We start from the raw sequence: 23,049 nt of genomic DNA, 5'->3' as shown, positions 1-23,049 counted from the left end.
ACCACACTCACCCCAAATCGTTAGACCTGAAGCGCGATTGGTTTATGGATGAGACGATGAATCAAACATAATATAAAGATAATAATCAATATATTTAGATAAAATAATAATATATGTAGTCACTAATCATTTGTAGAATTTGGGCCAAGCATTGGACGAAACAACGATAAGTAATTGATCAATGTCTTGTCCTCTGCACCAAGTCGTGTCTAAAAATATGGTGTGTGCTTCAAAACAGTTAGTCGAATAGCGGATTGATTGTTAAATTTAATATATACCCCAATTTTTTTTGGGGTTAAATCTATTATTGTATTTTCATATTGTTTATTCAATCATATATGTCATACCCCATGTGAATTAAAGACATTTCGATTTGACACCAATCTTCTCCGGATGAAAGAGTGTTGATTTTGTTTGATTGAGAAAAAAAAAACTCAGTTTCAATTAAAGCCTCGTGTTATTAAATTGGATATTAGAACTGTGAAATCCTTGAATTGAAGTTGTTTATTCTGCATGCTAAATTTAAGTTAAAGATAGTAGTATAGTCATAAAAGAACTAATCATAGTGAACTCCTCGTCCCTAGCGTTTGAAGTATTGTCCAAACTAAATAGTTGAGATAAGTATTTTTTTCGATAGTTAAATTAAATTAAACACAAAAATTATCGTGACATTGTCTCGTAGATAAGCTGTTTTTCTTTTATTACATAATATAACACAGTTAGAATAACAATTAAAAATGCAAAAACACTGAGACCGTCTTACTAGTAAATTTTGTGAGACGAATCTACAATAGTCCATAAAAAATATTATTTTTATTATGAATGTGTTAACATTTCTCACAAATATAAGTCCATGAAACCATACGAAAATTGTTATCAAATTGATAATAAATAACTATTACGAATGTTAGATAATAAATTAAAAAATTTATTAATTTTATCCAACTGATTGATTCTGACAATTGTTATAAAATTGATAATAAATAACCATTAATAATGTTAGATAAAAAAATTTATGAATTTTATCCAACTGTCGTTGGTATATTAAAATGAGAGATTCTGAGAGAGATCTAAATTGGCGCCCCTTTCTCCATTCTCTTTCCCTTCTTCACAATTCTCACTTTTTTTGCTTTCAAAAATCCATTTTAGGGAAAATAAATAAATTAGGAAAACTCGCCTTAATCAAGAAAATGTCCATGCGTAGGCGCACGTTGCTCAAGATCATCGTCCTCGGGGACAGCGGGTATTTTTCCTTATTTTTTGATGCCATTTGCGCGCGCGCACACACATATATATACTTTTTTTTTTTTTTTTGATATTATGGTTTTTAGGTTTTTGTTCTTTAATTAATTTTCCTAATTTTGTTTATCTTGTGCAGGGTAGGCAAAACCTCGTTGATGAACCAGTATCTTAGTGTGTTTTGTTTCGTTTACTCTTTGATCTGGATAGTTTCGTCTTCATATGTTTATTTGTAGTTTTTGTACGTAACTTCTGTGTTCAAGATTGGAAGTTGGATGATTTCGGTTTCTAAAGTGTTTATACCTATTGTTTGTGCGTGTTGTTGTATCATGATAATTCTTTGACTGCTTAAAATAGATACGTGCACAAGAAATTCAGTCAGCAGTACAAAGCGACAATTGGGGCTGATTTTGTCACCAAGGAACTTCAGATAGACGATCGACCCGTCACTCTGCAAGTGGGTTTCATATTAGTGTCTGGGTATTGTGTTCGAAGGTTTTTGTTGAAAATTTTAAATGTCGAAATTCGTGTTTGCTTTGGAGGAATGTAAGTGGATTTGGGTTGGCAGATTTGGGACACTGCTGGCCAGGAGAGATTTCAAAGTCTCGGAGTTGCGTTTTATAGAGGGGCCGATTGTTGTGTTCTTGTGTATGATGTGAACGTGATGCGGTCCTTTGATACGCTGGACAATTGGTATGAAGAATTTCTTAAGCAGGTTGGTGGCTTCTTTGTCTTACCTCTATATAACTCCCAATTTCAATACATTTTCAGTATAACTCGTGTACCTATGTATTCTCGTTGATTGTGATGTCGTGAAGTGAGAAAAATGGACATTAGTTTGCAGTGAATTAATAAAATTGGGTTTATGGTGCAGGCTAATCCAGCTAACCCAAGGACATTTCCATTTATATTACTCGGAAACAAGATTGATATAGATGGTGGTAATAGCAGAGTGGTAAGTTGGGAAAATTTCGAGATCGGCACTCCCTCGAAGTGTGTTCTATTTTCTGAAAAAACAACCTTCTTATATATATATTTTTAGTTTTAAGGAGGTCATAAATATAAAAAGAAATATGTTTAAAGGTTAGATTTCAGTGTATTCCATGGTAAGTTCAGTTGTGCTTCTAAAATTCCATTGTTATTGTTTTTTGGCTCTAATTTGGTCAAATACAGGTTTCAGAGAAGAAAGTCAAGGAATGGTGTGCTTCAAAAGGTAACATACCTTACTTTGAGACATCAGCTAAGGAGGATTACGATGTTGATACCGCATTCTCGAGTATTGCAAAAACTGCGCTAGCGATTGAGAATGATCAGGACAAGTGAGTGAAACTCAAATACTCTATTTGTCATCACATTTGAATGCTGAAACACCTCACTCTTATTTTCTATATATACATGTGTAGAGCACTGGCAATCAATTTTCGGTTTTAATTTTATCCTTATCAAACCGATGTATAATTGATTAGCATTGACCAAAATGTCTGAAAAAAATGTAATTCATTTTTGGAATGTGTTCCATTCATCTCAAATTACTCATATTTAACATTCTTTGCTGCCCAAATAAAAATGAGACCCTTGTTGTTCATCAGGAAAAAAAATCCAAGTGCTTATGAAATCCATGGTAGTGCACGGTATGTGTTGTGGTGTTGTTTTTGGTGGCAATGTATTGGTTTTATCTATGTATTTTTATTTTTGTATGCTGTCAAATTTTTAAATGGTAGTCAGATGTATAATTTTAACGGGATCTTAGTAAATCCATTTTGGATCTAGATCCAAACCATTTAAAGTGGGATTCTGCTTCCAACACCAAATTCGATCCAACCCTGAATCAGATTATCTCCACCAATTTTTTGTAGACATTGTTTTGCTCCTGCTACTTTTAGCTCATGTAGATGTGTTAACTCATCAATATGAACTGAGGGAGAAGAAAAACTTAGTTTCCTTAAGTTTGTTTGGTTGGTTTCAACCAGTGCATCATTTATTTCGTAGCAATAGAAGGTATGCATATATGGCAGAAATTACCACAACTATCAGTGGGAGAAAAATCAAGATATCATTATTTTGTGTTATTAATTTTTCCAGTAGTTAAGTGTAACTCTTAATGTCTACTTTTTACCAAGGCAAAAAACTCACGTACAATCTTGTAGAACAACAAACTACTAACATGCTTGATAGCTATTTATTATGAGCAGTAGGAGTGCGAGCAACTTTTCTCCGTGGTTGATGTTCATTAAAATGAGTGTCAAATTCAAATAACATATTTATGGTATGTTTGCTCGATGTTTTCCTATATTTTCAATTTACCTGAGATTTGTTTAATTTTCCCATCCCTGTCTCTCTAAATAATTTGTTGTTCTCTTACATTTAATTTATCTAACTTCTACAAGTTCATCTAAGCTCCCTTTTTGCCTTTTAAATTTTCTTCACACAGATACTTTCATGGCATAACAGAAGCTGTTTCTGAGACAGAGCAACGTGGTGGTTGTGCCTGCTGATGCAGATATATATACCACTTGATGAACTCATATTATATTTCTCATGTTTAATCACAAGTCGTCATAGCTTGTCGGAACTCAAAATTTATCCAAATGTGCTTGTTGGATATATATATATATATATATATATATAAATTCGGGGGTTAATGTCCTCTTTTGTGTCAAATTTATCAATATTATATGATATAGAAACGATTTTACGCTGTCAAAATTTATGGCTTTTACAATGCAATTTGATATTATATATTTGAAGTTTTCCAGTGTTGTTCAACGAAAATGGTACCAGTTTCACAGGGCCCAACAAGTAAGTGTCTGCCCATCAAATAATTCAACTTCTATTTATAAAGGTTCCACATTTACTTAATAATTACACAAAATCGAGTTTGCTTTTTCTTTTGACCTCTTATTTCTATGTATTCTTCTTATTCCTACTGATTTATATAATTAGTTAAAGAATACATGACTTTTACAACAAAATACGAAGTGTGACAAGCGCTCTGGCAATAGGCAGTATACGTCGAGAGTTTAGATACTTTCCAAATGATTTTCAACATTTAATATCATTATTATATCGAAATCAGGACTTAGAATTATTTCCAATATTGTTAAAATATTATAAAATGAATTAAATTAATGATTCGTGATTAAATCAAAAAAAAAAAGCAACGAACTGTTTGAATTTGACCGTAACGATATTGCCCGGCCAGGACCGGACCGCTTGCACCATATCTGCTAATCAATAAGAACAGAAACATGTATAGAGCCCGGACATCAATGGCCCATAAAGAGCATTTTGCTCATTGATACGGCGACGTTTTCAGTTTGTTTGTTTGTTTGTTTTTTTTTTAAATTCTGTATTTTTATTTTCGTTCCTCCCTTCCATGAAATCAATCGTAGGACGAAGAAATTTAACTAGGTCAGTTGAAAACCCCAAAGACTGAAACTCGGGCATTTGCTCTTTCCAACCCGAAATGGCTTTCTCCACTCGCCTCCTCTTCAGATCTATTCGCCAGGTTTTGTTTTTATTGTTTTTTTCTGAATTCATAGATCTATTTATATAATGAGCAAAAATTTCATTAAATTATTGCGTTTGCTTTTGATTATTGCTGTATTACAGATATGTGTGAATTGGATTTTTAATTTTTTTCCCAGGTGTATAGTGGACAAAGTTTTCTTGTGCGATCGGAGTATGCTATTCCAGCTCGTGGCGTTGCGAAAGGAGCTGGCTCGAATCCCCCTGCGTTAAAGGGTGATGGTGAGTTCTAAATCTATTTTTGCCACTGTTATTACTGTTGATGTTAGGTTTTTTTCTTGGGGAATCGTTGATTTTTCTTGTCAGTAATTGTGTTTAAAATTTAGTCTGTGACAATGACGAAATGGGTATCAAAATTTTCAGAATTTTTGTAGGAAAGAGGCTGAGGAAATCGAATACGTTGCATCTTGAAGTTCTCTGCTTAAAAAATAGTTCAGCAATTTTAACTCCATCGTTCTTCTCTTTTGAGTGTCTCATATTAACCGTGATCTACATTGTCTGATGTCATTCAAAACTGTTAGGGGGCTGAATTTGGACTTCAAGTGGTGATTGGATGAGGGATGTTCAAAATTCTGTTGCAGCTTTTGGATTCCCCTTGTCTCTTTAATTTTATCATACAGTGTCTAGGTTTCATTTCATTCAAATTGTCTAATGTCATGCAAAACAAGTAGGGGACTGAATTTGGGCTTCGAGTGGTGATTCGATAAGGGATGTTCAAAATTCTGGTGCAGCGTTTTGATTCCCTTTGTCTCTTTAATTTATTTTACAGTGTCTAGGTTTCATTTCATACAATATTATCCTGCTGAAAACATGTATATTTCAGTTAATTTCACTTTTTGTATTGTTTGGTAGAGAATTCAATGTTTGATACAAACCATGTTTGATATTCAATCATACAGAAGATAAATACTTTGGAATTCACACTCCATTCATTTAATGAAAACTTAAACAAGTACTTGCATCAATCACGTGGGTGGAAGGGAAAGAGACAGCAGAGATCAGCATGGAGTGAATTTGGATGTTCTGAACGAAGATCTGTTACGGAAAAATGAGCTAGTTATCAGTGGTGCTGATTCAGAGTGTTGTCTGTTCAATCATGAATGCATTTAGCAAAATTTTCTCTTGATTTTGTTTTTAGTTTTATCTGAGGGTATATTTTTGTTACTGGTTTCCGAGCATCATTTCTTAACTTCAGGTGTTACGTTAATAGCAGCATAGATGTATGTTTCCTCGTGCTTCTTGAAAACTTTGCTTTGTTGGTTGGTCATGGTAGGTTTTCAAGTTTTTTTCTTTTAATTGTTGTCTGAGATGAATTGTTTTTCAATAAGTATATTTTAGTGAATGTGATATTTAAGGTTTTCTGACTCAGAATGTTAAGCTTTTTGATGTTTTTAAAGTTAAACTATGAGCTGCTTACTGTTGCACATTTTTATGAAGAAATGTTGAAGGGCATTTTTCTTGAGGTTAAGAAGAAATTCGACACAGCCATAGGGATTCTTCGAAAAGAGAAGATTACTATAGATCCTGATGATCCGGCTGCAGTGGCTGATTATGCCAAGGTTATGAAGACTGTTAGGGAAAAGTAAGATGGTGTTACTGTTATTATATTGAATCTTGATTGTAATGCCCTTTTTAAATTTCCTTCCCTCTTGCCTGACTAATACAAATAAACCATACTCTTCAACATAAAAACTTAATTAGAATCATTGATTTTTCTTTCCATGGTGACCGAGTGTTGGGTTGTAGTTTACCTTCTATCGTTGGGTATATTCTTATTGTAGACCCAAGTTATTTTCACCGTTCTATTGAAATTATTTTTCGCTAATTGTTCGATGAAGTATTACAAGATTAAAACGTTATAGAAACAAACATCTGCTAATATTTGTTTGACCCATTGAAGAACATGATGTCTATTATCTCTTGTTGAAGACGTAGAGATCACTCATTTTATGTTTTTCTCACTTCCTAGAAATAATTCATTGATCAATTCTGCGTGGTCTAGACTTTTTGTCTTTTGCTGCATAATGATTCTCTCATCCTTCTATCCAGTTTCCTGTTTATACAATATTTTTTAAACATTGTCCGGGTTCACTTTGATTTTTTAGGAAACTTGGTTACCATGTATAAATTTATTCTCTATATATGGCATTTCTCTTGTGTTTGTAAAATACTCCTTGTTCTATCCTCTAGTAAAAATTTGTTGGGTGTCCTGATGATGTTTGATTTATTCCTAGTCTTCATTTGTTCTCTGGTGTGATTTATCCTGCAGGGCTGATCTTTTCTCTGAGTCACAGAGGATTAAATACACCATTGAAACACGGACACAAGGTATCCCTGATGCTCGATCCTATTTGCTGGCATTGAAGGACATAAGAGTCAAGTATGTTCTTGCATTAAAGCTTTGATTATATTTTCTTCATGGAGTTTATTTTTCTGTTTGACGTTTGTCTTCTTTTTTTTCTTTTCTGTGGTCCCTGTTTATCTCCCGGAAATGAACATAGAAATGAACAAAATACCCAAATTTTAGATTTCCTAGGCTAAAGTCATGTGATTATATTAAGCTTGTTGTCGAAAAATATAGCTATTCGCTGTTGATGTTTGAATTTTCTTAATGAAATTTTGATGTGACAGCTTAATTTGATTTTTGCTGTTCTTTAGAACCCTTTATACGAATTATATCCACGTCCTTTATTCTAATCTTGATGACAGTCCCAAAACTTACTATTTTTAACCATACCACTTGAAAATGCTTCGGCTCTAATCCTCGACGATTCTAAATCTGATTTGGGTATATCTGAACCTATTCTAACCGAATTTTGTGCTTTGAATTTTAGCGGTCGAGAAAAAAGTAGTGTTGCATCTCCTAAGGTTGCGAATCTAATTAAATTTAATTATTCAATAATTATATTTCAAAAACTAAGAATATTTCTTTTTCTATTTTATTTATAGAAATCAGGTAGTTTAAATAAGATGAATTAAGTTGAGGTATATTCCTCACGTTAAAACTCGAGGACTTTTAGGTTCCACACGACTCCTGTTTCAGTTTGAGTTTCTATTTCCTGTTACTGGAACTGAGATGTAACATATTAGTTTGGGTTCCGGTTTTTTAATGAGGTTCTGGTTTTATTTTATGTTTGGAAAAGAGCCATAATCAGGTCTACTTTCGTTTGTTCATTTTATAATAACCTTTTGCAGGCGTGGCCTTGTTGATGAACTGGGTGCAGAAGCTATGATGATGGATGCCCTGGACAAAGTTGAGAAAGAACTGAAGAAGCCCCTTATGAGAAATGACAAGAAGGGAATGGCCCTCCTTGCGGCAGAATTTGATAAGATCAACCAAAAGTAAGTGTAAGAATTAAAATTCAAAATTCTTCAAATATGTAAATATGAAAGTTACAGAAAATCTGAGGGACGATGGTCTGGAATGTTTGCTTGGCCTTTGTTGTTTAAGATCTGGCACTGTGTTTGGCCGAAAGCAAGTATATTACAACTTTCTAGTCTTTCGTGCATGATATAATGATTTTACTCATGAACGTCGATAACGAAGGCTTGGCATCCGTAAAGAAGAGTTACCCAAATACGAGGAACAGTTGGAACAGAAACTTGCTAAAGCTCAGCTGGAAGAACTGAAGAAGGACGCTATTGAGGCCATGGAAACTCAAAAGAAGCGGTATCCTCTAATTCACATGCTTTTCTCTTTATGAAGATTTAGAGAGTTCTTTATTTGCAAATTTCGTGTCAAGCTTCTGGAAATTTGGTTTTTGAATTTTGTTCGCCCAAAACTTTTTTTCACACCAAACTCTTACAGGGAAGAATTCAAGGATGAGGAAGTGCCGGATGCGAAGTCGTTGGACATCCGAAATTTTCTTTAGAACTGAAATATTTATCTATCTTGTTTGCTTTTGTTATGCATTCTGTTTCTCTGGAAATCTCCTAGGTTTGGGAGGCCATATTATTCTGTTGACGATGTAAAGAGTAAACTAGAACCTTTTCGAATAATATAATAATAGCGTGTCGAAATTTACTCGACTTACACATCGAAACTTGGTCATCCGTTGAGCACCTTTCCTTTTACGTTGTTCTCTCTTGAAACAGGCATCAAATATGCTGTGTACTTGAGTGTAATATATACTTCATCGCCTCGTACATAGGTACGAGATATCTTGTTTGCGTGTTCTGTTCGGTGTCTGGATGAACAAAACCCTAATGCACAAAGCAGGGGTTTTTAGAAATTTCATGGTGGGTTGTTGCACTTTATCTCAAAATGCCTTTATTTTGGTTTGGTAAAACCTCTTTATTGGACTTATTTTCTGGTATTTTCAAATATATTATTATTATTATTATAGTTTTTGACACAATAAAAACTGTTGTGGGGTTGCGATAGGACAACTAAAATTCTTTCCAAGTTTTTCCTGTATCTTATTTGCTACGAACATTCCTTAATACCTAACTAAATGTGTAAATAAGAATTTTTATTATTAAAATTACACATTGCAAATAATTATGTAAACTCCCGGAATTGCGTGTGGTTCATTGGTATATATTTATTCTATTTTATTAAAGTTGAGGACATGATAGTAATCACTTAAGAAAGACATCAACATTTTCTTCCAACTTGTCAAATTTCATTTTAGTTCATCGATAATAATAAAAAAAATGTACACATGCATCGCATGTGCAGAGTAACTAGTAATATAATAAGTATGGGTTAGAGTTATAAATTAAAGCAAATAATGTAATTTGATAATTTATACGTTAAAATTTTTAATTCTTTCCTCTTCTATTGCCTTGCGAGTTACGCCTCATGTATTTACTTTCTTTCTGTAAGTATTAACGTTTCCTTGTCCTTCTATAAATATTTTTTTAATGGAAAAAATATATTTTTATTGAATTCTATTTTTTATTAGATTTTTAAATAAAAATATTATTCTTTATTTTTTTAGAAATTAATTTATTTCTTATGGTTTTTAATCGTATTAATGTTATTACTAAAAAATAAAATAATTAAAAAGAAAAGAAAAAAGGTATTGTGGCGTTGTTTTAAATATTGGAGTTGCCATATGCGGTTTATTTTACGATATTCTGATCGATTATTATTTTTTACTCTGAAAGAAAATAAATAATGTATAACGAACCAAATTTTAATTCAATAATTTTTTTTTAAAAAAATCTTATTTCACTAAATTCATGTTTAATATTAAATAAATTAAAATAGCATTTCTACTTTTGAATAAGAAATGTTGATATGGAATGTTTTTAGAACTTGTTGGCCTGTTGCGAATGCTTAAGCACAGTACGTCACAGCTAAATGTGTTGAAATGAGTTAGGTATATCGGATTAGTTTGTCCACCATATAAAATAGGTATATCGAATTAATAATTTATCAACTCGTTTATTACACATAAAATTTATTAGGCCTGTCATCAGCTTACCTTGTCCTGCTACCTAAAATATGTGGATTGAGTTAAAAAAATCAGGTCCGGCCATCCCGATAACCATTTTTGACATCTCTAGTTTCAACCTCCACCTGCGTAAAGAAAATCGAATTATATACTGATACATTTGAAATATGAGTTTTATCCATCCAAATATATTTTCTATATTATAGAAATCGAATAATATTCTTAACATATTTTTTTTCTGAGTTGGGAGAAGATAATGTGACAAGTGTATCTCGAACATAAGATTTCGTCATAAATCTTGATGTCAGATGAACTACAAATTATCGACAATAATTTTCTTAATATTATGTCAGTCACATGCGACTCAAAACTCGGAATAAGGTGCTGTAAAAAATATGTATATGATCAAATGGGAAATTGAAAAAAAAAAATCTAAATATATGTAGACAATAGAGTCTCCCACCCTACATAAATAAGTCACGTTCTTGAAATGTCAAGACATAGGTAAGGTATATTAAAGATGCAAATTGGTGTCACCTTCTAATTATACACAATTCCAATCTGTATATATTTTTTGAGCTGGCATTGGTCCAATATTTAGCAAATCTACACTTTAAATCGGGTATGTATTATTGATAAATGCTTAGTCTTAATTATAATTCCATTTTATGTATGTCATCGTTAAATCTTAAATTCATATTTATTTTTTGAAATAATGATATTATTAAATTGTAAAAAAAAATGATTTTGTTAGGAGAGAATTCCATTTTATGTATGTCATCGTTAAATCTTAAATTGATATTTATTTTTTGAAATAATGATATTATTAAATTGTAAAAAAAAAATGAATTTGTTAGTAGACCATTATGTCATCTCAACTTAAATCTTCATTGATGCACAGGATAATATATAAATGTAAATAATTCTAAGCAAAAAAAAAAAACTTAATCTTCATTGATGCACACGATAATAAAATATAAATGTAAAATAAATTTTTTTATGTAATGAAAATGAGAAAATTTATAACCCGATCCACGCAATAACATTATTTTTACTTCGAATTGATATTTTTTAAATCTTAATTTTTCTCAAACAATACTTCGTCTTGGTCTGTAACTTTATCGAATATGGACAAAGAGAGATCTGTTCCAAATTCCAATACTGCATGAGTAGGGACATCAACCTATATACGAGAAAACATTTTAATAATTAAATTTTTTATATTAATTTTTTAAAAATATAAACTCTATCTCGTAGATACAGAATTACACTTTGCAATTTTTTTCTTTAAAATTGTAGTATGTAATTTTTAATTTTCAAAAAAAAAAAAAACATTTTGCATAAAGCACAAGGTCATAACCCCCAAATTCGAGGTTCCAATCTTAACACCAACAGTTCCGGATCAATTGAAAGATGAAATCCGAGAAAATGGATTGGTTTTGGACCTGATAAATTTTCATTTTGTGCTTGTACTGCTAAATGATTTAACAAAATGATAGTTGGTGAATTATGTAAATACGGGGACAAATAAACACGAGTTTGATTTCATTTAACAATATTTTCTTGATTGAACTCCTGACATAAAGTTTTTTTTAGTGATTTACTTGATTGATATGGTTTATATATTATTCGATAGTTTATCTAAACACACCAAAGGATAGGGGAGACGATTTTCCTTAAAAAAAACTAAAGCTTGAAATAAAATTATATAAATCATTTTATTTAAATATTATATATATATTTATCAATATAAATCAAGTTTCGTAACATCTTTCTATTTTATTTCTTAGAACCAGTATTTTCAAGCGGCCCGATCAGTTGGTTCTATCGGTTCGACTGATAACCAGTTACGGATCCGATTCATACAATTTAAAAAAATCGTTATATCAATCAAACCATTTAAAATCGATCAAGAGCCGGTTAAACCGATTAATTTTTTTAAAATATTTTATTTTTGATACTGTATATGATTATTTTGATTTTAAATTTTTTTAAAAAAATTATTTTAGTAGTATCATAGCTTATTTGATTTTTTAAACCTTGATAAATATATATTTTATTATTTATATACATATTTAAGATTTTTAAAAAATTTAAATATATTCTATTATTATTTTATTTAATATAACAGTGTTTTGTTACCATTACATCAGTTTAACCGCTATTTTAAAGTAGATCACCGTTAGTCCACCAACGTTGTATGTTGTGCCACGTCAAGTCAACGCCAAATTATTAAATAATGGTTATTTATTCATATAATATATATATTTATATATAGAGATAGTCGATCCCAAAATTACAGAACAAATTTATTAAAATTAGTGAATCATTAAATTCGTGGAGCTAATTTTGTTTGTCTTCATGTGCATTCAAGCCTCTTGAGTAATATTCTCTAATTATATCTTAGATTGAAATTAACAAATATTTAATTTCTAAGAGTCACTAATTAATAACCTTTACACTTATGATATCATTAACAAAATAGTTTCATAATATTTTCTGAAAGTAACGTTGCGTACGTAGTCTTCGTAAACATTTAATTAATAAATCTTTTACAATTAACAACTTATAATAATTAAAATCCCATTCACATGCAATCTATACGTAAACATCGATAATAATAATAAAATCATATATATCCCAGAAATCGGACGATCCATCAACGGCCACTTGTCATAATCGCGTGGGATGAGGTTCAGTACTATAAAATTATCATAATGCCACACACAATGACAAGAAGAAAAAATATTAGTTTAATTAATCAAACTGCATAATATATATATATTATACAAGAGTTTCTTCCTTATTTCGGACAGTGGGAAAGTAAAGTAACCTGGGAATTAATGAGCTGAGACACAACAAAGGTTGCAGAGATATTCAAGAAAACAAACTTCAAAGGTATGNATCATCATCAGAGTTCTCACAGTGTTTAGATCCACGTACGTGCTAGGGTTTATTTTTGTTTGTTTGTTTTTTTAAGTAATATATATGCATGATATGTGTTAATATCATCTGTGTAAGAAAAGTGGAAGACTGCGGCACTCCATAGATCTGATACCATCCTCCATTGTTGAAACCAATTGGGTTTTAAAGTACATTTGTGTCGACTAAATCAAGAAATTAATAGCAAAATTAGTATTTTTCGAGATATTAAATGATATTTTANATATCTTGGATTCATTTTGTAACCCTTCTTATTTTAGGAGTAAAAACAAGCATATTGTGTGGTTAGATAAATACGTATGTTTCTTACTTTATTTTGACAAGTGTGATAAGGTTACGCACACGGTTGCATATTGTTTTTAAGATTACATAACTGTTCCAAATTTTTTTTTAATTAAAGAAATATCGAGGTAGTTTTATAATATCAAAAGTAATATATAATCGTACGTGTAACTTTATTGTACATATAACACAATCCTTTAATATTTATGTATCATCGTAGTCTTTTTTTTTTTTACCTTCCTTAAAATGCACTAAGATATATTTTAAAATTTCAAAAACTATTAATTAACTATTGCGTAAATTAAGTATTTAGGTGTTAATTTGATGTGATATTACCGATTCAAGATGTTATTATTTTATATTTCGTATAAAATAAAATCAAAATTATAGTGTCCAAATCAAAAGTTAGCTAGGAGAAATAGATTTTATTTAATAAAATGGCATTGAATTTGAGGCTCTCGTTATAATATAGTTTGTAAAATGCTTTTTTTTTTTTAAATAAAAAAATTAGAAAAAAAAACATATAATTAAAAAGGGTTGCAATAAAATGGCTAGAGCATAGAATCCCTTCGATAATGTGAAGGGTTTCACCCTCACTTCATTTCAACAGGTAAGATCTTGCCACACATACAATTTTTAAAAAAAATGGGTCTTATATATGCATGGGCAAATCTTGACCATCCATCCTATCATGGGACAATGTCCAAATGAGTAAGATGAAATAAACCCGGTTGGAAGGTGGACTTGGATGCTATAATTGAGGGGCCATTAGGGAATTTTTATATATCGAAAATAGGAAAGTATTTAAGTTGGTGACATCATGAATCCTCCGACAAAGGGATGGGGCTTGTTTGGCTTTAGTGCTTTTCTCAGTGGAAAACAATGTAATTCAGCCAAATTTATCATTAATCGAACCACATGTGAACAACTTGGACTACTATTTTTTTTTTTTTTTTAGCAGAACTTGGACTACTATTGATAGCTCTAAGTCAATTAAAATTTAATCCACATCGAAATCACACCGAACGAAATTATTTAAATAATAAAATCATCTGCTAAAATTCACATATATATTATTTAATAAGACACGAAGGAGTTATAAATATCATAGAAAAAATTAGATAATATTATTAATTTTTCATGGTATCAACATTAGTTAAACTATAAACAATTTATAAATAATTGTTTAGAAAAAAATGTTGGTAAATTAAATCAAAAGACATATATGTTATATGATTTGGTCAGTGTAGTTTACTTGATAATATTTTTTTTTATAAATTATTATGTTATCACGATAGTTTACCTCTTAATTATCAAAAAAACATGAAAATTGTCTATTCTCATGAGATATAATATATAGAATAATGTTAAAGGTACACCTAAAATATCGTACAACGATATTTACAATAATTAAATCGTGAGATTTTACATTGAATTTATCATGAGATGTTGCTAATATTGGAACTTGGACTTAACTCAACCCCAAAAGCTAGCTCAAGGGGGAGGATTGTCCAAGTCCATATGTGAAACTTCCAGGTTATTTATCTAACCGATATGGTACAACTAACACATCCTTCTCACGCCCAGGAATGAACATATGGAGCGTGAAGTTTACAAATGACCAGCTATGGACAGAATAGGTGGAGCTCTGATAGTATGTTAAGATTGGAACTTGGACTTAATTCAACCCCAAATACTAGCTCAACGGAGGAAGATTGTCCAACTATATGCAACTTCCAGATTATTTATCCAACCGATGTGAGACAACTAACAGATATTGATAAATGAAATTTTTGTATTGAATTTTTTGTGTCGTAAAAATTATTATATAAATTTGATTATATATATATAGCATTACTCACATACAGCTAGATGGAGCACATAACTAGTAAAACTAATTTGATTTAAAAAGTACAACGACCGTATATGGAGGTGTAGCATGTCGTTGTAACAGTCACCCTGGTTCTCCTCACGCGCCGCCGCCAAAATTCACACTCTCATTTGCTGCAAATTTTTCTGTTGCTAGCTGTAATTGCTTACACTTTGCCTTTAGAAGCATTGTTTTAACATGAAGAAGCTCAAAGCGAGAAACCACCACCACCACCAGCAACCCGAGGTAATGTTGCCTCCCTTTTGGAAATGGTTCAATTACTATTTTCTATTTCTTGGGATGACCTAAGAGAGATTGCAGAGGAATTGGGCTGAAATATTGTGTTTGGGTTGCACGTGCCTGCAGCTTTCATGGCGCCGCGTGGTCATGCGCAAGTGGCTCAACATCTCTGCTAGCGACTCCGATTACTCAGCTGACGCTGAAACCGAATCTGATTCCGATGAAGGTCCTTTTTCCATCATACGGCGTCGATTTACTATTGCGTTATACATATTTTCGTCAACTTCTTATGGGTTTTACAGAATATTTTGATTGGCCAAAAGAATCGAGATTCAAGAATGATAAATCCGATGGAGTTCAGCTCGATGTTGATGGTAACGTGTTTTCTCTTTTTATTTCCTATCGAAGTTTCTCAAAAAGGTTCTCTCTTTTGCTGGTCAACTAATTTGATCAAAGATTTTTTGGATAAGAACTATATATGAGGCGTCTTGCATTGTTGAATGGACTATGGTCGCTTAATCTGATTAAAAAATCTCAACTTTTTCGGCTATGATATGCTGGACTTGCTCACTTAAGAATTTGGTAATACGTGGAAATTGTTAAATCACCTCTTGGATTTCAATAATTTTTATTTCTGCCAATATTTGAAGATTCTGGTTATATATTTTTTCGAATTTACTCTTGAAATATCTCGATTTTCTAATTTATTGATCTTCACAACTAATTTTTCTTTTTCGGGATACTGATGAAAGTATCAACTATCAAGAATCTGGCATTTATAGCGATCAAATGTCCTATTTGACGATGTGCTGAATAGAGAGAGCAATTTGAGTTATCGCATTGTAATGAAGAGCAAAGGCTTGGCGTATCAATGTGGTTAAATGAACTGCTTTTTGTTTACCTTATAGAAGAATCTTGAGCTTATTAAATTTGCCCCATTTTCATGCAGAGCTTGAGAATCTGGACATGCCTAGGCTTCGCCCTTAAGAAAATAGTTCTTGACTGATATTTAGTTTCCGAAGTTAAGTGCTGAGGATGTACACTTTTGACGCAGTATTTGAAAGATGCTTTATGAATTTTTTGAGAGCTCAGGGTTATTAACGCCAAGTTTGAGGCTAGAGTGTATTTTAATATCTCCGTTACATGGTCGGTTTGCTCTTTTTATATGTAAATATATCTGTACGTTACATTTTAAGAACAACAATACTCTCAGCAAGCTGTTTTTTCACACCGATATAGCTTTCTGCTAACCTATTACGAATGGATTGTGTCGAAATAAACAACTGCTTAGCATAAGACGATATTTCATCTGTCTTTGCTGATGCAAGTACATACAATTTTGACTCTCACCCACAGTACCCATTTATCTCTCTAAGTTCAGTCTTCTTATCCTGCCACGTAGTGTAGTTTAGTGTTTATTTATCTCTAACTTTCAAAGTTGAACTCTAGTTGTGATTTATGTTGCTTATACAATCACTCAATTTCAGAGGCTCTTCCCATCTTAAGAAGACGAAAATCAGAGACATTTAGAGCTCACTATATTAACACAAAGGAAATCAGGTATTCTTTCTGTGCATCTTTTAGTATTCTTTCTGTGAATCTTTTGTATCACATAGCAAACTAGTATTACATTCATATGCAAGCTTCTCAAATGTATTAAGGCGGCGACGGTGAAGAAACATTTTAATTTCCATGATCTTGTCTTCAACTAAGTAGGGTATGCGCTGGCACGTGGAATGTTGGGGGAAATGTTCCTTCTGATAATCTGGATCTTGATGGCTGGTTAGATATTGATGAGCCTGCTGATATTTATGTAATTGGGTGAGTTCATTATTTTTTCATAAATTCCCATGATTTGATAGCTACAATACTTTCAGTCAATCCTATCGATATTGTTCTTGATCTCATTTCTAACGCGCTTCCATTTTTATGTTAGTTTGGTTTTTGCTGTAAAATATCGCCGTTGGTTCTAATACAAGATGTTTTTTCCATGTCACCATACTTTATAAACCTTCAGTTTTCAGGAGATCATACCATTAAATGCTGGTAATATATTTGGTGCTGAAGATAGTCGTCCAGTTTCAACATGGGAAAACATTATTCGTGAAACTCTGAGAGTTCCACCAGCGACTAAGTTTAAATGCTACAGTGATCCTCCTTCTCCTTCAAAATTTAGGCCACACTATGATGCCCCAATTATTGAAGATGAAATAGCTCTCGAGTCTGACAGTGACATTGAGGAGGAAATTTATCCTGTGAATGAAGAATCAAGCGAATTTGATGAAATCAAGGATAAAATGGTCAGAGAGAAGTTGCTTAACTTTGAGTCCTGTATCTCAAATGGCAATGATAGCTTTGGAAATTCAGTTGAAAAGGAGTTGCATCTAGAATCTTCTTCTTCAAAGAGGTTGGACAGATTGAACTGCGTAAACATGGAGAATTCCGAGGAAAAAGTTGAAGCCCCGAGTACCCAGTATACCAAGAAATTAACCAAAACACTTAGTGGGACAGAAAGGATAGGCTTAAGCTGGCCGGAGCGACCTCTACATCTTTTAGCACCACATATTTATGAGAGATCAAGTTCCATGAAATCTCATCTATTTTTCAATGCCTCCAAATCATTCAGAAAATACAATTCTTTTAAATCAAACATGATGCCAGGAAATACAATGCGATCTGATATGGCTTCTCTTGTCGAACTTGACCTTGAACTTTTATTAAATCGAAAGAGACGTCCCCCGTATGTCAGGATATTAAGCAAGCAGATGGTTGGGGTTTTTATTACTATATGGGTCCGTCGGAGCTTGAGAAGGCATATACAAAATGTGAGTGTGTCAACTGTTGGAGTTGGTGTTATGGGCTACATTGGTAACAAGGTTTGTTTGTTTTTCCATAACTTGGTTTCACTTTGGTAGATACGTTGTTCTTTTTTTATATTCTGTCGAAGAACATAATTTGAAATTGTCCCTGTTCTAGTAGCTGATTGTCATTGTTTGCCTTAAAACCCACAAGACACGTCATCCATTGTCTGTTTATGTTTGAGTGGTCCTCAGATTTGCCCTTTATCCAACACAGAGTAAATAATCTGGCATCAGGATCCCTTCCCCTTGCACTTTTGGGAAAATGAAGCGATAATTTTTGATTTCTTTAGGAATGAGAAATAGATGTGGAGAAATTAAAAATAATAATGGCATATGATTTCGTTTTCGGAAGGAAAATCCACTTAAACATAGCATTTCCTCGATGATTATAATTCTCGTGTGGAAGTTTTGTAATATTAACAACCAAATCATTTATTTATTTGAAGACCTTTCTATTCAATGTCCATAAACTACCAAGAATGGCAAATCACACAAAATGAATACCTAAATAAATCAGTCTATAATAATTTTTATAGAGTTGGTCTGATGGAATAGTTAATTATGAGATCCCTCAATGTATTCTTTGAAGATCAGGGAAAATTAATGATACTGAAATCGTGATGTATTCTGTCTGTGCTACTTTATCCAACGCTAAATCCTTTCTCGGTTTTGTAAATATGATGAATGTTCTTGTTTCTTTCAGGGATCCATATCAGTTGGCATGTCTATATATCAGACACTCTTCTGTTTTATCTGCAGTCATTTGACCTCAGGCGAGAGAGAGGTTGATGCAGTCAAAAGAAATGCTGATGTTCAGGAGATACATAGGCGTACAAGATTTAGTTCAATCTCTTCAGTTGGCTTTCATAAAAGCATCTACGACCATGAGTTAGTTCACCAGTTCCTATATCAGTTGCTTTTCTCCCCTTTTTACTGTTTAGTTGGTAATTTATATACGACAATGAACATCTGCTAATTTTTCTTCGAATGACATATGATGTATATAAGTATTCTTGCTCGTCTCGCTTCTTTTTGGTGCAACATTTATTCTTCAATATATATAGACTTGTGTTGATTTTGATAGGAGTTTGAATAGATTCCTACAAAATAAAGAAAATAGTCTTTCAGTAGGAAACAAATTCTTTTAAATATTAAATATCAAAGAGTTTAAGAAATTCAATATTCTAGAAAGATAAAATTCTTATGCAAAATCTTATAAAAAAGGAAAATAAATTAGGAGATAAAATTGTGTTTTGCAAAGCAAGACACGTTTCCTTTAAGTGGAGACTGGAGAGATAACACAACATAAAGAGGATTTACATGTCTGATGGTTCAATAATGAATGACTATAAACTCCATATGGTTCAAACTCTAATAATATCTCTTACAATCATCACCCCGTTGTATATGTGAAAATACCTTGGGACAAATATGGTTGCAAATTTTTCTTTTACCTAAACAATAAATGTTTCCTTTAACTAAACCACGATATTTTACTTTTTGAGTTCCTGGGCATTCCATTAATGAGTGAGTTCCCATCTAGTTCATGATCTACTTGAAATCACTGAATTTGTTTCTGACTTATATCATTTGCTGTTGATTAATTAAAGGGCACTAAGCATGCATTTTATATTTAATTCTCTCAATCAAATGGTTTGATGTTGTCCAGGGAGAAATCCTTGGTTGGCTCATCATAAACACATTTCTGCTATTTGGAGGTGTTAAACTTTGGTCAGGTTATTTTAACCATTGTTATCAAAATTCTCCACCAGTACTTTGGGTTGAACTATCTGCTATTAATATATATGTTATTTAGTGAGAAATCTACGTCATTTGCTGGTTCCTTCTATAAGGTTATATAGAGATATTCATGTTTTAGGTTCTAACCGGTTCATTTGATATAACAGTAAAATGATAGCTGTGCAAAAACTTATCTTACTGTTATGAAAGTGGATTTACTTGTACGAATGCCTGCTTAAGATTCTCCTTTTACATATGTATTGTTCCTCTCAAAGTATTCATATCTGAAACAGAAACAAGTTGGAGAATTTTCACATTTTCTTCCATAGTTTTTAGCTGTGTTGTAGCATTTTAAATCTGAATGGTGTTGGAAAATTTCATCTGCTTTCAGGAGAGTAATCTGGCTTGGTGACCTAAACTACCGCATCAGTTTGTCTTATGATCAAACAAGAAGGCTAATATCCCAAAAGGACTGGTCTAAGTTAACTGAGTCGGATCAGGTGAATGTAGACGTGTTGTTTCTTTGCCACCTGTTCAATTTTGTTTTTTTTTAATCTACAACATCCGTTGCTTTAAATATTTTCCCTTCTTGTCAATTTGAAAGACTTTGCATCTCCTAGTTGGGGTGATACCATGTACCTACATGTATATGCAAAAAGGTAATAAAGAATCGCAAGCCATGCTCTTGTAGATGAGTTACAAAGACTTAAGGGAAAAAATTGGAATCTAGAAAAATTAGCATCATACAGAAGCCACCGAATAACAATTTATGCAGCTACATATCTTATCAGCATCTAGATCAAAATTCCTGATCATTATGTATAAATAAGCCTCAGTATCTAACGATGAATGAATAAGTTGAACTGGACCCCCTTGATTGAACCCTCCGAAACTTTTTGAGATTCCCAAAGAAATGTTTCCATCGTAAGCATAAGCACTAATTCATTTAACTCGCGCCTAATTTAGCACAAGAATTCTGAATAAGAATGAATATGATAGTGTTGAGATGTCAGCCGAAATGTTTTGATTAATGACAGACTTTGATCAATATCGACAACTCTGGCATGTTTTAGGTCCATTTTTTGGTTGTCTTCTGAAATTGATTTGTTGCATCGACTTAGTTGAATGTTTCTCCTGATATACCGACAATCTCTTCCGTTTGCAGCTTTGCAAAGAATTTAGGAAAGGTCGTGCATTCGATGGATGGTCCGAAGGTACTTTGAACTTTGCGCCAACTTACAAATATGTATTGAATTCTGAATCTTACTGTGGAGAGGATCCTAGGACTGGGAAGCGAACTCCAGCATGGTATGCTTTTATTTTTTCCATTCTAAATGAAACATCCAAGAAATTATTTATAGGTCTCATGAGCTTTAACCTATAGAATTAGCTTGAACCATATGAAAAATTCCTGTTTCTCCGACCTTTTTTTCCCTTAACCGCGTGCATTATTTTTTGTTATCTTTTATCAAGAACTTTCTTGCTATGGAAATGTAATTCTTCCCTGGGTTCTCTCTCTCTCTTTCTTTTCTTTCACTGTCTCTGTTTACGTGTTCTAGAAATTATTTCTGGTAACTAGAATATCTCAAAGCTTAAACTTTGTTGCTTTGCAAAAAATTGTTTTAAAAAATCTGCTTCTTAAATTTTGTCTTGTATTTCCATTTTGTCCAGGTGTGATCGCATCCTAACTTTTGGAACAGGAATCAAGCAACTAAGCTATAGGAGATCTGAACTAAAACTATCTGACCACCGTCCTGTGAGTGCCACTTTCTTGGTTGAGGTGGAAGTATTCTCCCCAAGGAAATTGCAGCGAGCACTCACTTTTACTGATGCGGAAATTGAAGAACATGATATCGTCATCGGACCCAGTAGTGCAATGAGACGGCCATAATCAGGTGAGGTAGGTAGCTGTAATTCTGAAGAAAACTAGGAAATCCTGATTTTCGTCTATTTACACGAGTTAGTAGTTCAAGTCATTGGTGAAAAACTTTACTGATAAAGAAAAATGTCGAAGTTTTCATGAATTGTAAGCTAATCATGTTAAGATTGTAGTTTGAGCTCGGTTATGATCAAACCACAGTTACTCTTGAGACGTTTACTCGGTACTGGGCATACAACAGCAAGAGAACTCTTATTATAAAACTAGAGACTCTAACTCAATATTTTATTCGTCTCTCATTATTTGTTTCTGTTGTTGCAATGATCAGTTTGTGTCAAGTTTTTAGAGAACTTGATGGTTATTGGAGCCCTGTTTGCTACACTAGCACACTTTTTACTCTTTATGCATCTGCAGGCTGCAGCTGAGGTCTTATCTTAGTTAGCCTCTCGGCAAATTGCTTTCAAATTGTCAGCACTCTTTTATTTGGGCGGTGTATTCATTCTATACTTTCAAAGACTTTTAATGACTTTTTTTAAATGATGGACTTTTGTGGGGTTGATGGATTTTTATTGACTTTTATGGAATCTCATAGAATTGTAAAACAAATTTCATAGACTTTTATAGACTTTTTTCAAAATTTTTGTAGACTTTTGTAAACTTTTTCATAGAATTATGTGAATTTTGTAGTTTATAATTGTGATTTATTTTTTATTAATTTTTTTAAAATAATTATTGGACATAGATAACCTTTTCAATTTTAAATTATTTTTTTTATTTATGAATGTAAATGAATTTTACTTACTTAAAAGTTAAATCAATTTAATTTGTGAAAAACGACAAATGAACTATCCAATTTATTGAAATCAAAATTTCAATTCTTTACGTCAATTCAACATATTAATGAACAATATTTTTATAAGTTCATAATAAAATTTTATTAAAAGAACACTCAAAATAATGAGTAGCCTTTTATAAAAAAAATCTAATCATTACTGACAATTTGATCAACATTGTTCTACATTCCATTGGCTATGGTATCCCTCCATGCATTAGCATTTGCTCGTT

At 32.2% G+C, this 23,049-nt stretch overlaps 3 protein-coding genes across 10 annotated transcripts; all 3 read left to right on the top strand.

The window, feature by feature from the left end:
- Positions 1-1,041: 1,041 nt before the first annotated feature.
- Positions 1,042-3,833, top strand: LOC140967873 (ras-related protein Rab7-like). 4 transcript variants are annotated; one of them, XM_073428646.1, is made up of 7 exons: positions 1,042-1,243; positions 1,379-1,405; positions 1,597-1,696; positions 1,808-1,954; positions 2,114-2,194; positions 2,413-2,558; positions 3,671-3,833. In XM_073428646.1, the coding sequence occupies exons 1-7, from the start codon at positions 1,050-1,052 to the stop codon at positions 3,732-3,734; spliced, it is 759 nt and encodes a 252-aa protein (XP_073284747.1). In that variant the 5' UTR covers positions 1,042-1,049; the 3' UTR covers positions 3,735-3,833. The 4 variants fall into 4 exon arrangements, with proteins under 4 accessions (XP_073284747.1, XP_073284745.1, XP_073284748.1 ...); XM_073428644.1 differs by lacking the exon at positions 3,671-3,833 and adding an exon at positions 2,829-3,483; XM_073428647.1 differs by lacking the exon at positions 2,114-2,194.
- Positions 3,834-4,540: 707 nt separating this feature from the next.
- Positions 4,541-8,804, top strand: LOC140967913 (probable ATP synthase 24 kDa subunit, mitochondrial). The gene is made up of 7 exons (XM_073428698.1): positions 4,541-4,747; positions 4,887-4,989; positions 6,205-6,349; positions 7,037-7,147; positions 7,963-8,109; positions 8,315-8,437; positions 8,576-8,804. Exons 1-7 carry the CDS (start codon positions 4,706-4,708, stop codon positions 8,637-8,639), a joined length of 735 nt encoding a protein of 244 aa, XP_073284799.1. The 5' UTR covers positions 4,541-4,705; the 3' UTR covers positions 8,640-8,804.
- A 4,187-nt stretch (positions 8,805-12,991) lies between these two features.
- On the top strand, positions 12,992-22,286 carry LOC140967870 (type IV inositol polyphosphate 5-phosphatase 3). 5 transcript variants are annotated; one of them, XM_073428641.1, is made up of 11 exons: positions 12,992-13,067; positions 15,448-15,510; positions 15,631-15,730; positions 15,807-15,878; positions 16,992-17,064; positions 17,221-17,325; positions 17,522-18,380; positions 19,069-19,253; positions 20,497-20,605; positions 21,271-21,413; positions 21,777-22,286. In XM_073428641.1, the coding sequence occupies exons 2-11, from the start codon at positions 15,463-15,465 to the stop codon at positions 21,994-21,996; spliced, it is 1,914 nt and encodes a 637-aa protein (XP_073284742.1). In that variant the 5' UTR covers positions 12,992-13,067; positions 15,448-15,462; the 3' UTR covers positions 21,997-22,286. The 5 variants fall into 5 exon arrangements, 4 of the variants coding, with proteins under 4 accessions (XP_073284742.1, XP_073284740.1, XP_073284741.1 ...); XM_073428639.1 differs by having other exon boundaries at positions 15,586-15,730; XM_073428640.1 differs by lacking the exon at positions 12,992-13,067 and having other exon boundaries at positions 15,255-15,510.
- The last annotated feature ends 763 nt before the right edge of the window (positions 22,287-23,049 follow it).

The sequence above is a fragment of the Primulina huaijiensis genome, unplaced genomic scaffold (assembly GCF_012295235.1).
Source record: "Primulina huaijiensis isolate GDHJ02 unplaced genomic scaffold, ASM1229523v2 scaffold29509, whole genome shotgun sequence".
NCBI classification, from domain to species: Eukaryota; Viridiplantae; Streptophyta; class Magnoliopsida; order Lamiales; family Gesneriaceae; genus Primulina; species Primulina huaijiensis.
This window is presented reverse-complemented; position numbering and strand designations above follow the sequence as displayed.

What these genes read in the sequence shown, in the direction of transcription:
- LOC140967913 (XM_073428698.1), top strand. Translation starts at nt 4,706, where the DNA reads ATGGCTTTCTCCACTCGCCTCCTCTTCAGATCTATTCGCCAG. An exon ending in TCTTCAGATCTATTCGCCAG is followed by an intron (nt 4,748 to 4,886) that starts GTTTTGTTTTTA and finishes TTTTTTTCCCAG; the next exon opens with GTGTATAGTGGACAAAGTTT. An exon ending in ATGGAAACTCAAAAGAAGCG is followed by an intron (nt 8,438 to 8,575) that starts GTATCCTCTAAT and finishes AAACTCTTACAG; the next exon opens with GGAAGAATTCAAGGATGAGG.
- LOC140967870 (XM_073428639.1), top strand. Translation starts at nt 15,463, where the DNA reads ATGAAGAAGCTCAAAGCGAGAAACCACCACCACCACCAGCAACCCGAG. An exon ending in CGAATCTGATTCCGATGAAG is followed by an intron (nt 15,731 to 15,806) that starts GTCCTTTTTCCA and finishes TGGGTTTTACAG; the next exon opens with AATATTTTGATTGGCCAAAA. An exon ending in GCTGATATTTATGTAATTGG is followed by an intron (nt 17,326 to 17,521) that starts GTGAGTTCATTA and finishes ATAAACCTTCAG; the next exon opens with TTTTCAGGAGATCATACCAT.
- LOC140967873 (XM_073428644.1), top strand. Translation starts at nt 1,050, where the DNA reads ATGAGAGATTCTGAGAGAGATCTAAATTGGCGCCCCTTTCTCCATTCT. An exon ending in ATCGTCCTCGGGGACAGCGG is followed by an intron (nt 1,244 to 1,378) that starts GTATTTTTCCTT and finishes TATCTTGTGCAG; the next exon opens with GGTAGGCAAAACCTCGTTGA. An exon ending in ATGGTGGTAATAGCAGAGTG is followed by an intron (nt 2,195 to 2,412) that starts GTAAGTTGGGAA and finishes GGTCAAATACAG; the next exon opens with GTTTCAGAGAAGAAAGTCAA.